We start from the raw sequence: 13,863 nt of genomic DNA, 5'->3' as shown, positions 1-13,863 counted from the left end.
ATAAAAGTATGAAGTGACAATCGAGTGCTTTCATTTTTGGTAAGATATTTGAAATCATTAAAAAAAACTACAAGAATTTTTTCTAAAAAATCAAAATCAAAGAAATAGACTCCTAACAGCACTGCCAAAATATATTTGAAATCATATTCAATTATAAAACAGCCTTTTAAAAACAATTTCTATAAAAAAAAAGATGCACAGATCTTAATTTCAAAATGAAATGGGTAAAATGAGAATTTCAGTATACAATAATCAGAGAAATATTTTAACACTCAGCATTGCCGATTTAAGGACATAAAAAGCTTCAAAAATACTCAATATTGGGCTCAATTTTGACAAGACAAAAAAAAAATTATTTACTCACTTTTGAATACATGGGTTCATCAATTTTTCGAATTTTTCAAAAAAAATTTTAAAACTATTTTGCAAATGCCCCTTGAAGCTTTATTTTTCGACACATTTCAAGCAACTTAAGTTTTTATATAATAAAATATTCAAGATTTCAGTTGATTGAAGTTCAAATAACCAATTCAAGCATAAAAACCTTGAGTATATATTTACAAAAGACAGGCAATAAAAATACATTATGCAAAGTAGATACTTCAGTACACTTGGGTGCATTATAAATATTTACGAGTCTTCATTAAAGCTTTTCATTTAGAGGAAATTACTTTATTAACCACCTAAAAATAAAAGTAATATATCATTCATATATAACCTGAAATTTATAAATTTCTAGAAATCTGTAAATGCAGTTATTTATTAAATCAGAAAAATATAAAGTTGTAATTCAAGTCTCTTTATTTGACAATATTAATTTAGAAAAACTAATACAAATGACTATATTAATGTAGATCAAAAATAGTGAATGTCAGCATTTACATAGTATGTCTAAAACATTTGTTAGAAATTGTTACTTCTCCTTTTCACAGCAAATGTTGATAACGTTTTGTTAAATATCGAAAACACTATCAAATGCTGACATTCAACATGCATTTATGGTGACAGTTGGATATAAGTTTTTTTTTGGGAAAAAGAAGGAAAGAAATCATGATTTTCTTTCCCCTTTCTAAATCATTTTGGGCATTTATAAAGGCTGACTAGATATGCTAGCAGTCAGCCTTCGTAAATACCCAGAGTAACAAAGATATGTGCTACTGTATATCTTAAATTTTACTAACAATTCCTGTTAGCTTATTATAAGGTAGATAGAAAACAAAAATTTCTAAACAAATTTAAACTGCATTTTTCCTATAAATCGAAATTTCAAAAGTTTTTTTCTTTTTTTTTAACAATTTCAATGAAATTTAATCCAGTTGACAGAAACCAATAAATACTTACTTTAGTCAAATCCACTCCTGTTATAGCTTGTACACTCGGAGGTAACTGACTTAGTAACTTTGTGACTTCTCCTGTAATCTTATCATCACCACCAAGTAATACTATTTCATCTGTTTTAGCAAGAGGAGCAGCAATTTCAGCAGCAATCTAATATACACGAAAAAGAAATCAAATATAAAAAGTAAGTGATAATGAACACAGAGTAAGTAAAAATCAACAAAAAGTATTAATGAAATAAATCAATTTAAATTAAATACATATCATTGAAATACAATTAACTCTTTCACTCGGGGAGCAATCAGTAGCTAACAAAAATTGCATTTTAGACATTTTCTGACTAATGCAAATTCACATTTTAATAAAATATAAAAGATTAAGATTATAAATGATCATTTTTAAAAAATTACGACTTTTCTTATAATTAAATTAAATGTTAAAATTTATACACTGTGAAATGCATTTTTTTGTAGTCTTATCCTCTGGTTCTTATTGAATAATATATTAACTTAGGAATAGAACATTGCATGTACATTACAATGAAAAATATTTCTGTGTTTCCATTCAAAATAAAAAAATAAATATTTAAAGCCATTGTGTTTTTAAGCTTGGCAGCTTTCTTTTGTGGCCAGTATTTGTGAGGTACTACATTTGGCTCCAGTAGTATACCACATTGTTACTTTTACACATGTGACATAGTGAAAAACAGTAACTTTTTGGTTCACCACTTCCCAGTCATAGGGAGAAAGAATTCAGGGAGTAATACACCCTCAATATGTTCCAAATAAATAGACATTAGTATAAAAAAATAAATAAAAGTCACTGCACAAATCATTAAAAGGTTTCTGTTTTAAGACAAATTTTCAAATATTTTGCAGTTAGGTAAATTCCAAGTTATGCAAACTAAATAAATACTATTTAATATTAAGATGGCCATGGTTAGGAAAAGTTTTTGCTTTAGATGGAATACTGCTTTATATAGTTTCTGTCTTAAACTAAGTTTCAAGTATATAATATAAAATTTCATAATTTCTTGTCTTAAAACAAAAAGTTTTCAGGAAAAAATTTTCTTAAAAATTTTTTTATATTGTATACAATTTATCTTCAGATGGGATAAAAATACAGAAAACATTTTTTTTGTTTATATGTATTTTAATATTTTTGTTGGAATTAAGTTATAATTAACAATAACACATTTATTAAAAAAAATGTAAACAAAAAGTGTAAGGTTTAGTTACTTTAGGCAAAGAATCTAACACTAAACTCATGATGGCAGCGTCACCATATTGCTTATAAGCTGCAGCTTTCATTCTCATTTGTTCAGCTTCTGCTTTTCCTACAGCTTCAATGGCATAAGCTTCAGCTGCACCTAACATTTTAATTTTTTCTGCTTCGGCTCTAGCTTGATCCATCGTTTGTGTCCTAAATATTTCAATAAATGTGCATAAAAATAATATAACATAAAATTAAATGAGGTTCTAATTGAACAAACAAATCACATGACCAGATTCTTGATAGTTAAAGAAAAACCAGTTACGTTCAGCTTAGATAATAGTAGTTCCAAAACTTTTATAGGACACATCAGCATATAATTAATAAAAGTTTTTAAGTAGGTTACTATTATTTTAGTTTGTTATTTATAAAGTTTTAAAATAAGTTGCTAGTCTTTATTACCTTAATATTTAGCAATATTTTCTTGCAGTTATTACATCTTTGATATTGTTAGACGGATTACAAAGAAGTGAAAAAGACACAAAATAAAAAACAAGTGGAAAAGAAAAGTTCGAAAAAGAATGAAAGATTATTTCATATGATTTTAAATTTATCGCATTGACTAATGATATTTTCATTTAAATGCTGTGCTTCATAGGTAAGAAATAAAGCTGATATTGTATAATAATAAAGTTTGAAAAGTGCATGATAAAAAAAGTTTTGATAGCATGATAATTTTTCAGCTTCCTCAGAAATATAATGAAAAATTAGAAAAATGATCGGTAATAAAAAAAATAAAAATATATTGCAGATTCAAAGAAGAATATAATGCCTTTTTTGTGTATTAGTCAAGATTTAAACATAAATTAATAGTGGGAATGGAGTCTATTTATTACTTTAGATAATACTACAATATTAGATTATGGATAATCCTTTAACAGAGAGATAATACGATAAACTTTGTTAATACACTATTTAACAATTATTAAATTCCCAACCATTAATAGGATGTTCTTCGTAAATAAATAAAACTACATTTTAATACATTTTTTAAAGCTTAGTTCTGTAAGCAAATGATTACATTATTAAAATGTATATAAAATAAGTTCATTTTAATACATTATTATTATTGCAATTTTGTCAAATATTTTTATTTATTTATTTTATTTTGCATTAAGTTGCAACCATATGTTCCCTATTCGGTAAACGAAATTATCAAACAATGACTGTGAATGCAACAAATTTGATTTAACTGAAATGATTTACATTATTTCATTGATTTACATTATTTCACCCAAGTCATAACCAATGGGAAAAGGATTTCAGCTTATGATGAGATTGAATAGAATAAAAAAAATGTTTGAAGGGGTGAAAAGAAAGTTAATAATTTAATTTTCTTTAATAATTTAATTTGAAGAAATTGATTAACAAAACTGATTAACAAGCAATCAAGGAAGTTGGGGAGCTGCCGTTCATAATCATTAGAATCTTTGCCCAGCAATCATTAGAAAATTTTAAATCATCTTTGCTTGGTAATCATAACTCTTAAACCAAGTAAAATCAAATTCAAAGTTAAAATTCCATCAAAATTTAACTAAATAAGATTTTCAAAATAAATAAAAAGACATTACAATTACGAAAAAAATCAACTAAACAACGATATAGAGTATTAAAATAATTGCTGCCAACAATTTAAAATCTTAGTTGTTATATATCTTTTTTTTCAATGTGGGTTTTGCTTAACTATAAAAAATAAATTGCAATTTGGGAATTTATCATCTGATTAAGTTAAATTATAAAACACAATAGAAAATACTTTTTATAAAGTTATAAAATAATTTGTATATAATGCAAAAATTAGAACAGCTAAAAAAGTCCTAAGTTAATAATGAACCTGGTATCTGGTTCCAAGTTAATAGTATAAATTAATTGCCAAAATAACTATATGTTCAATTACCTTTTGCCCTGGGCAATCATTTCAACTCGGAAGGCTTCAGCTTCAGCTGGTAATCGGACAGTAGCACTCAGTTCTTTCTCTTTACGAAGAATCTCTTTTTCTTGTATAGATATCTGCTTTCTTCTCTCAACAACCTCAATTTCTATTTCTTCACTACGAATTTTTTGTTTCATTTTAGCTGCCTGTAGTTCATATGCCAACTGAGCTTCAGCTTTCTGTAATACAAACAACAGAATAAGCAACACAAATATTAATAAACTGTTATTTATTATTTAAACAAAATAATACTAATTTCTAATTCAAATAATTGACAAGTAAATTACTCCATACTATTATTGAATCACGGAATCTGAATTCTTTAATTTTTTCTTAAAATAAATTATTATTGACAAAATAATATTGCATAAAACTACAATAATTGTATATTTTGTTCTAAAGTTATATTCTTTGCTTTCATGGAAAATTTTGACTTTTAAGAAAAAAACAATGATGAATAAGAAATACTTATATGGGTTGATGAGTCAAGCCTCCTTGTATAGCAAAAAGGGATTAAATATAAGATTAATTTAAAATCAGGCAAAGCTTTTGTTTTTTGCATTTATTTATTTATGGTAATTTAAATAAAAACATGTGACAAATTTTTAAATTTAACCATGCTACAATGCTAAATATTTTCAATCAATAAAAAGAATTCCCACAATAATTAGAGCATAATAAATATTATCAAAATCTTCTTTAACACAATATTCAGAAAAAGAAAATTTTTTACCTTAGTATTAACTTCTGCATCAAAGTTGGACTTTTGCAGTTGATACATTCTATGAGAATCCTCAACTTTGGTGTTGGTATTATACTTCACATCCATGGCAGACTTTTCACATTCAGCTTCCTGCAAGAAATATTGCATGCTTAGAACTTCAACAACAAAAAATATATCATTTCAAATACAAATAAAATAGTAACTACACCCAATATCAGATTCTCTAGGTCGAGTGTAATAACCTGGTAAATACAATTCTATTGTATTTATTGAAATACATTGTTCTCATAGGTTAGAACACAACACTTGCAACACTTGTCACACACAACACTTGTCTCTTTAGCTTCAAAATTTATAATTAATACTAAGATGAACTGTTTCATTTAATATATAATTGTTTTGAATTCATGACATCATTTAAAATAACTTCATATTTCAATTAAATCAGTGGTGCACAGCATAAAACATGTAACCAAAGAATTGAACTATTGCAATTCAAATTTAAGAGTTGGTAAACACAAAATATCTAATTTAAAAGTTAACACAAGTTTTTTTCAGAAATGGAAAAAAAAGTCAATGTAAATATTTTTCTGAAAACTATGATCAGAACAAATAGTCATCAATGAGTCAGACACTTGGACTTAGAACCAAAAATATAAAAAGTTACTAATTACTTGACTAAGAAAATCTTGAAAGTCATTTTTAGACCAGTGAGAATAGATGGTGGATCGAAGAAATAATTGGACAACAATATTCAAAAATTTTAGAGAAGAAAATTATAAACAATTTAAAATCAAAAAGAACCCAATAGTTATCCAAGGCCCTACTTAAGAGGGGAGAAGATAGGGTCAATTGGCTCAAGGACCAAGACTGCAGTCGGCCAGGTCTAAATTCTTCAATCATATATATATATATATACCTGTTTGTATACACACACTATTTTAGTTCTGAGGAAGAGGCCCTGAAATAAATTTATTCTTGAGTCAGTAAAACCTGTATCCAGCCTAGGTGGGAACGCATGATGAGGATAAGTGACAACTGATGCACAAAAAAAAAATCTTTAAAGGTATATTCCAAGGTCAGCAAAAATGAGGAAGAGAGAGACAGACAAGGATGCCCTAAGATCAAAAAAATAAAGAATTTCTCAAAAATAAGAAAACTAAGTTATGAGACAGATTACTTCGTAGTTGAAGATTGAGCTGTTAAAGAGGTTGCGATCCAACATGAACTGTTATACTCAGGATTTTGAAATTATCTACCATTATCCAAAAATTGAATTATAGAAATCTGACTGCTTCATGGGCTGTATAAATTTTGCAGCTGTTAAAAAATATAGAGGTACAATTTTATTTCTTTATGCATACAGAATTTGTACATGCTACAACAGTCTGAATTTAAATAAATTTCACTGGCTGCAGTCAGTTAGCGGGTAGGTGACCACTTTGATCAGCCTGCGTAGGGATAAAGGGTGCACGGTATCAGTCCTCGTTAAATTGTTCTACCATAAAGTGCTCGACTTTGTGCGCAGATCGTTAGGCTACGAAAGCAGGGGAGCCATCCCCTCTATAGAGGATCAAAATTGTGAAGGCATGTCTTCAAATCATCCTCGGGAATGTTTCCCAGACCGTCGCCTATAGCCCATTGTGCAAATCCTGCATGTCGAAAGTAAAGTACCTACCTGAATTTCAATATGCTGCAACTAATACAAGTTTTTTTCAGAGACTGATAACAACAACATAGCAATGCACCTTAAAAAATGAATAACTCTCAAACAGAGTAAATAAAATGTAGTTACTCTGATTCCAGCATCTCTTTCAGCTTGTGCAACGCCTACATCTGCATCCCTTTTGACAGCAGCCGTCCTGGCCTTTCCAAGTGAAGACAAATATTCAACCTGGTCAAATACATCTTTGATGGTGAAGCTCAGAATCTCAATACCCATCCTACCTACATCTGGTGCAGCGACTTCTCTCACCAGAGATGCAAATTGATCCCTATCTCTGTAAACCTCCTCAACAGTCAGAGTACCTAATTTAACAACATAAAACACTTAACACTAACACTTAAAACGCAAAAAAAAATATTAAACATGTATCATTGCACAAAATTTTGACTCGTCAGTTCACCATTCAAGATCAAATAGTTAAGGCTGGCCAGTAAATTTTATATTTTAAAATGAAATTAGATATGCTTAGGTTATCGTGCCTTAAGGAAGCAGAGTATGGAAGTGTTTTAAAATGAAACAATGGTATTTTCTTATATTTTGAACGAAAAAAGCTGGTTTACTTACTTCTTATCTTTGAAATTACTTCTAGAAGCATTTAAACCTAATGACAACCATATTTTATAAAACATTACTATTGTAATAAATATATTTCACACTTTTAAATTTCTACATTTGTTTTCTTCCTACGTTTTTATCATTTTTTTATATTTGATTTTTTTTATACAACGAAAAAAATAGGCATTAAGATTTAAATTTTTCTTTTTATATTTTTCGTGAATATTAAATGGTGGTGAGCAAGAATTTCAGTTCATTTAGTATCTTTATAAATGAAATTCCACACCCCGACATGCGTCATGAGCATTGAAAAAATACCCAATCCACATTTAATTTATACTAGCAGCTTTTGACGACTAGATTGGTCAATTATTTTCCAATGAACAATTGTGAATAATTGTTTTGTAATCTGAAAACTACAATATTGTATCACAAATCACAAGTTGCAAAAGGTTTTAAAATCAAATCTTAAAATATTATTAAAGGATACATTTTAATAAAATGAAATTACATCAAATAAGAAAATGACTTGAAAAAACAATTTATATCCTCAAGTTGATTTTAAAAATAAAAAAATCAAGCTTGTATTAGTCATTATTATTATTTTATAAATTGCTTATTCATATTTACTACTAAATTAAAAAAAATAACAGAATTAATACAAAAAATTATTTAAATGCAATTTTGGTATCAATGCAAATTATGAAATTTTAAAATATAAAATAAATGTAGAATATTCTTTGTACAGCAGAGAAACTAAAGCTTGTTTTACCTAAAATTGCTCTAAGATGACCTTCCAAAGTTTGAAGTATGACAGACTTTATATGATCAACCCTTTTACCAAGAAACTGTTCAGCAGCTGTTGATAAAAATTCTTTTTCAGTCATGACTTTACACTGTGCAACACCAGTCACTGTGAGTGGAACACCTTGAGCAGTCTCAACATGCTCGCATTTAGGCATCAAAGTCATCACCTCAAGAGAAAGTCTAAAAAATAATTTTTAAACTAAGCATAAATTCACAGAAATCGAATTATTAAGTAGAAGTACATATTCAATGAAAAAGTTATAAGTGAACTGTAAGTCTCTTAAATTAAAATGTGTTTTTCAATGGCAAGGAAGGATAACAAATATAGAAATGTTTAGTAGTAGAACATGTTCAATAAAAATGCGTTAAGTAAACAAGTTAAAAAGAGGCGCTCAATTATGCAGAAAGTTTAGACAGCTTCCTCTTATTTTTATACACATTAAAGCTGATTTTCTCCAGTTCACAAAAATATCACATAACATGTTCATCCATTAATCTTCAATTAATTAACAAATCAGTTAAATAAATCACTTTAAAGATAACTTTAGCCTAGACGTGTACTAGACGAATACTTTACCAAGACGAATACTTTAGACTAGACATGTCGACGGCAATTATGTTAATTTCATAAATGTCAGTTTTTCAGAAACAATTCCTTTTAATAGACAACTTAGTAAAATATTTGTATGAAATTTAATTCTTTTAAATAATTAATAATCCTTTTTTTAACTTAATTCTTTTTTATTTATTCCTTTCATTGGTCAACTTAGTAATATATTTGCATAAATTAAATTCACTTAAATGCAAAAAAAAAATCATTCAAAACTAAAAAATACCAAAATACCAAAACTAAAAAATACCAATTTTTTTTTTTCTTCTTCTTATCAAAAAACAGATTTGTTGAAAAAAATATGAAGATATCGTTTTTTATCATATCCCATAGCACAAAAGTTTATTTTAAAATAAATTAACTCTAATGTTCCTGAATGAAAGTAAAAAATAAAAAATAGATAAATATTTTATTGAGTAACACAATAGCAAATTAAATATATTAATTAAAAAAATAGCATGAGGTCTAAAATGATTTAAAATAAAACAAACGCATTCTAGCTCTAAATGAGATTCAACATTCAGTTGAGATTCAGTTTATTTTGAGCTTTAGAATATTTATGTTTAGTGAATTATAAGAGATTTTATGAATGTTAAATCTTAAAATGGTCTTTTTTAACATTAAGTTACAAAAAATTAGAAAAAGTTCAAAAACAGTTTAAAAAACCCACGTTTTCATTTTGTGTGTTACAATAATACAGGATTCCGAATATCGAGATTTAAAAAGTGTGGAATAACTGATAGCAACTAAAAATACATTATACATTGACAATGAAATTGGCACAAATGAAACATGTCAACAGTGATGATTAAAATGCCTGATTTGAAAATCGAAAGCCATTATAATACCGGATGAAAAATATCAGGATTTTTGAAACCTAAGAAAAAGCCTAGCAATTACTGTTGAAAGAACAAACAACAGCAACAAAAAAGTCCCTTAGGTTTGTGATGCAATCATCACAAATAAAGCGCACATTTAAATGCACGATTCGAGTCTCATAGTAATATATATTCAGGATTTACATAACCATGTGGAAATGTGGTAATAATAAGTGATTGAAAATAGAAAAAAATTCTTAGAGATACAATATTTAGAAAAACAAGTAACAGTCAAAACCTAGTTACCAGTTAAACTTATATAAACATACTTAGAGAAATAACACCTAGAAAGAGAGTACTGAGAAAATAGTATGATAATATTGACACAAATAAAGTGCATCAAAAATGATTACTATTTGTAGAAACTCGCAAGTCATAATTATGTATGTATGAAAAAGATCAGGATTTTGAGGACCCATGAAAACACTGTCAGAAAGTCACTTGGATTAACTATAAACTGAACAACAAAAAAAAAGTTTCAAAAATTCCAGAATGAACTTTTTTATTTGTGTCCAGAAACTGAACACAAATAAAAAGTTTCAAAAATTACTAAAATTTGAAATTTATGCATCATAATTTTATCGAATTAAAGATATTTGAATTTTCAAAACTTTGGAAATTTGTAGCGATTACTACCAAAAACAGCGTTTGAAAAACTACATTAATTCAGATTTGGTGAGTTAAAAACTTAAATGTGCAATTTAGAATTTCTGATACTTTTTCATTTTCTAAAATAATATAATATCCTCCCTATCATAGTGTATTATTTCTGTATCCTGCACCTTCAAACCTCAGGCCCCAATGGATAATGCAGTAATGAATGTGCATAATGCAATAATTCCTGATCTCTATAAAAAAAAAACACATCACTAACTAAGAATAGAAGTCTTGCACCTACAATGTACTAAGATTCTGAGCATATCTCTTCAAAATTAATTTTATCATTCTTAACCTATCTGGGCATTGTATAAGGATTGAAAAAAATGCTTAACAAATCGTTTCTTTTCTTTTTTTCATAGTAATTTAAACATTTTTTGTGTGACTATTATGAACTTTTACTATGCATATACTAGATTCTTTTATTATAATATACAAAAATTACATTTATATAAATTACACAAATTATAAGGAGTCATTATAGGAGCTTAATACAAATTTTAAACGATTATTACAATATTGTATCAAACGACATTATTTATTACAATTTCTACACATAATACAAATTATACTTACATAAATAATACAAAAATATACTTACATAAACAATACATTTTTAAAAATAAGAAATATGATCAGTATAACTGCCATTCAAAAAAGAGCTAAGCTTTAAACTTTACCTTGTTAGTATAATTGGCAAAAGTAAATAGCACTGTTTGTACACAAAGTCAGTTGGAATAGGTTTTAAAATATTTCCAAAGATAATACAGTAAGAAGAAATTCTATTTACTGAGATCTTTTTAATACAATTTCTATAGATTCACAAATTAAGTAAGTAAATCATAGGAACAGTGTCATACACACAGGCTATTACTTATTAAAAAACTTTGAAAAGAATTTTAAAAACTTATTTAGTATCATTTTTAAATTATATGCTAATATTACATTTCTATAGATGTAATATGAATAAGATAAGTGTTTTTATAAATTTGCTATAAAAAAGATCACACAATACTCACCGCTGTATATCAGTAACTAACCACCAGGCCCATGCCCAACCGCCTACAACTGTTCGTTTATCTAAAGATCCACAACAACCTCCTACAAGCAAAAAAATTTATTTTAAATGTGTAACTTGCATTCAGTTTGTTCTACAAATTTACTTTACTAAGCAACTCCATATTACAAATAAAATCGTCAAAATAAAAATACAAAAAAGCATAAATGCAATTTGAAATTTTAAAATAGAAAAGTATACACCGATAAAATCTAAAGAAAAAATTCAAATATTCACGATTATTAAATTCTTCTAAATAAGCTTAAAACAGAAATTAATAAGAAAAAATTTAATGTACTAAAGACATCCCTGGACTAAAAATTACTGAAAATAATATAAAAATTTAATACAATACCTGATACAATTAGGGCTTCATTAGGTCCAACAGTGTAAATATTGCCCATTTTGAATGCCTAGAGAAGTGTTCACTTGTACTTTAAGTTACACAGGAAAAACTCTTCTAAAGCATATCTAAAAATAATACCGAAATAAATAAATATTAGTACAAATACGCTGCATTAATAAAAAACGAGCAATAACAATTTTGAGCAAAATATCTCGATCAAAAGTTTAATGTCAAAGAGAACTTGCCAATCGATAATTATGAAGAAATTGATGCGATAAGAAGTCGAACGAAAAGCGTATAAATGTGGTAATCGTTTAATTCGTAATTATTTTATAAAATTACTATATTTCAGTGAAATGCCTCACCCCCTTTAATTGTTATTTCACTAACGTCAAGTCAGATTGCGAAACCAAACAATAACAAACATTTAATGAAACTTGATATTCTTAACTCTTAACCGTAATAAATTTTCACTACAAATTGAAAGTGACTGAAAAATTTTGAAAAGAAAATTTCGAAAATATTTCTGTAATCTTTTTTTATTTATTTCTTCTTCAAATCATTGATAAGTGAAAATTAATTTTATTTTAATAACGTTTGTAAATTTACAACTTTTAATTGTAATCGAAAATAACTAAAATTGCTAGTACCTCCATCTATCGATTTAAATTGAAACTAATTGTGAAATGGAAAATTATTAGTTCACAAAGTATTTTGAAATTAAATAATACCATACAGAAAGAAAGTGTAAAATAAAATGAATTGCTTCTTAGAAATTATAAACGTTTTCTACGAACTCAATTAAATAATCATCAAAGATTAATCGTCTTTTCATAAATTACATTTTCAATATCCTGAAAAGTACTAAACCCCAAGAACTTTCAGAGAACTTTACCTCAAGAGAGACACTTCAAGTCAAATTTATATCGAAATTTTTTTTAAATTTTCTCATTCTTTAATTAATTTATGGTTTTTGACCGTTGAACTCGTTCTGCTCGTTTTTTTTTTAATGTGTTGCGTGATAATATTAAATATGTGAATGCACAGAGATATTAACAAATATTTTTTATTACCTCTAAATTTTTTTTAATTTAAATTACATTCAACTAAGAAATCTTTCTTACTTATTTTGTGCTTGTTTTGTCAATTACTTTTGTGTATTTTTGTAAGATTAATTAATAATTAATCTTCTCTTCATCTCACAAAGAACGACGTGTTGAAAAAGATATGTTTTTATCTCTGAAACTTGCATATAAAAATCTAAACACAAATATATATATCTATATATCTTGTCAGTGATAAATCAACAAATTGAATGAATTGATTCAAATAACTGGAATTGTAATTTCTTCCCATTTAAAAAAAAAAAAAAAAATTTTGATTTCATTTTTTAAATATTATTTTAAGTATAAATAATTTTCTCAGATCCCAGGTTATGTTATTAGATCCTAGAAAAAACAAAAATTCTGTTTTTCTTTGTTCAAATAAGAAAGAGATATTATTTTTCTGATTAAGGCGAATTTACCACAAAATTGCTTTAAGATACATAGGTTCCAAAGCTTTTTTGGAACTTTGCGAGACAAAAGAATTTCAACAGTTCACCTTCCATCCCAAGGGTTAAAAAAAATTGATAAATAATCATATTTGCATTCTTTTTCCGCACTTTTTTGAGCAAAGTTGCGAAAAAGCTGTAAGTTCTTACATAAAATTTAATTTAATGCATCGCCTTATTTAAATTAAATAATCCATAATATATTTCTACTCTTTATAATAATATTTTATCAAGTCTATGAAGAAAGTTGTATGGTTTAATTATGAATTAATAGGAAGGATAGAGTCAACCGTTTCCACTCCTTTTCCGTCGTTTTCCAGTCCATGTAGAACATTTAAAATTAGTTCAAACAGTTATATTTTATAGTTAAACTAGATTCCAAAATTCGGTGAAACAAAAGGGCAAAGA

At 26.8% G+C, this 13,863-nt stretch overlaps 1 protein-coding gene across 2 annotated transcripts; it reads right to left on the bottom strand.

Annotated features, from left to right (window-relative positions):
* Positions 1 to 412: 412 nt before the first annotated feature.
* LOC107455762 (flotillin-2) lies at positions 413 to 12,371 on the bottom strand. 2 transcript variants are annotated; one of them, XM_016073451.4, is made up of 10 exons: positions 12,269 to 12,371; positions 11,913 to 12,028; positions 11,520 to 11,601; positions 8,321 to 8,535; positions 7,063 to 7,295; positions 5,277 to 5,396; positions 4,508 to 4,722; positions 2,577 to 2,760; positions 1,342 to 1,488; positions 413 to 683 (listed from the first exon to the last, which is right to left on the bottom strand). In XM_016073451.4, exons 2-10 carry the CDS (start codon positions 11,959 to 11,961, stop codon positions 654 to 656), a joined length of 1,275 nt encoding a protein of 424 aa, XP_015928937.1. In that variant the 5' UTR covers positions 11,962 to 12,028; positions 12,269 to 12,371; the 3' UTR covers positions 413 to 653. The 2 variants fall into 2 exon arrangements, with proteins under 2 accessions (XP_015928937.1, XP_015928936.1); XM_016073450.4 differs by having other exon boundaries at positions 12,149 to 12,351.
* Between the last annotated feature and the right edge of the window lie 1,492 nt (positions 12,372 to 13,863).

This window comes from Parasteatoda tepidariorum, chromosome 2 (assembly GCF_043381705.1).
Source record: "Parasteatoda tepidariorum isolate YZ-2023 chromosome 2, CAS_Ptep_4.0, whole genome shotgun sequence".
Lineage (NCBI taxonomy): Eukaryota > Metazoa > Arthropoda > Arachnida > Araneae > Theridiidae > Parasteatoda > Parasteatoda tepidariorum.
Note: the sequence above shows the minus strand (reverse complement) of the source record. Positions and strands in the feature narration are given on the sequence as shown.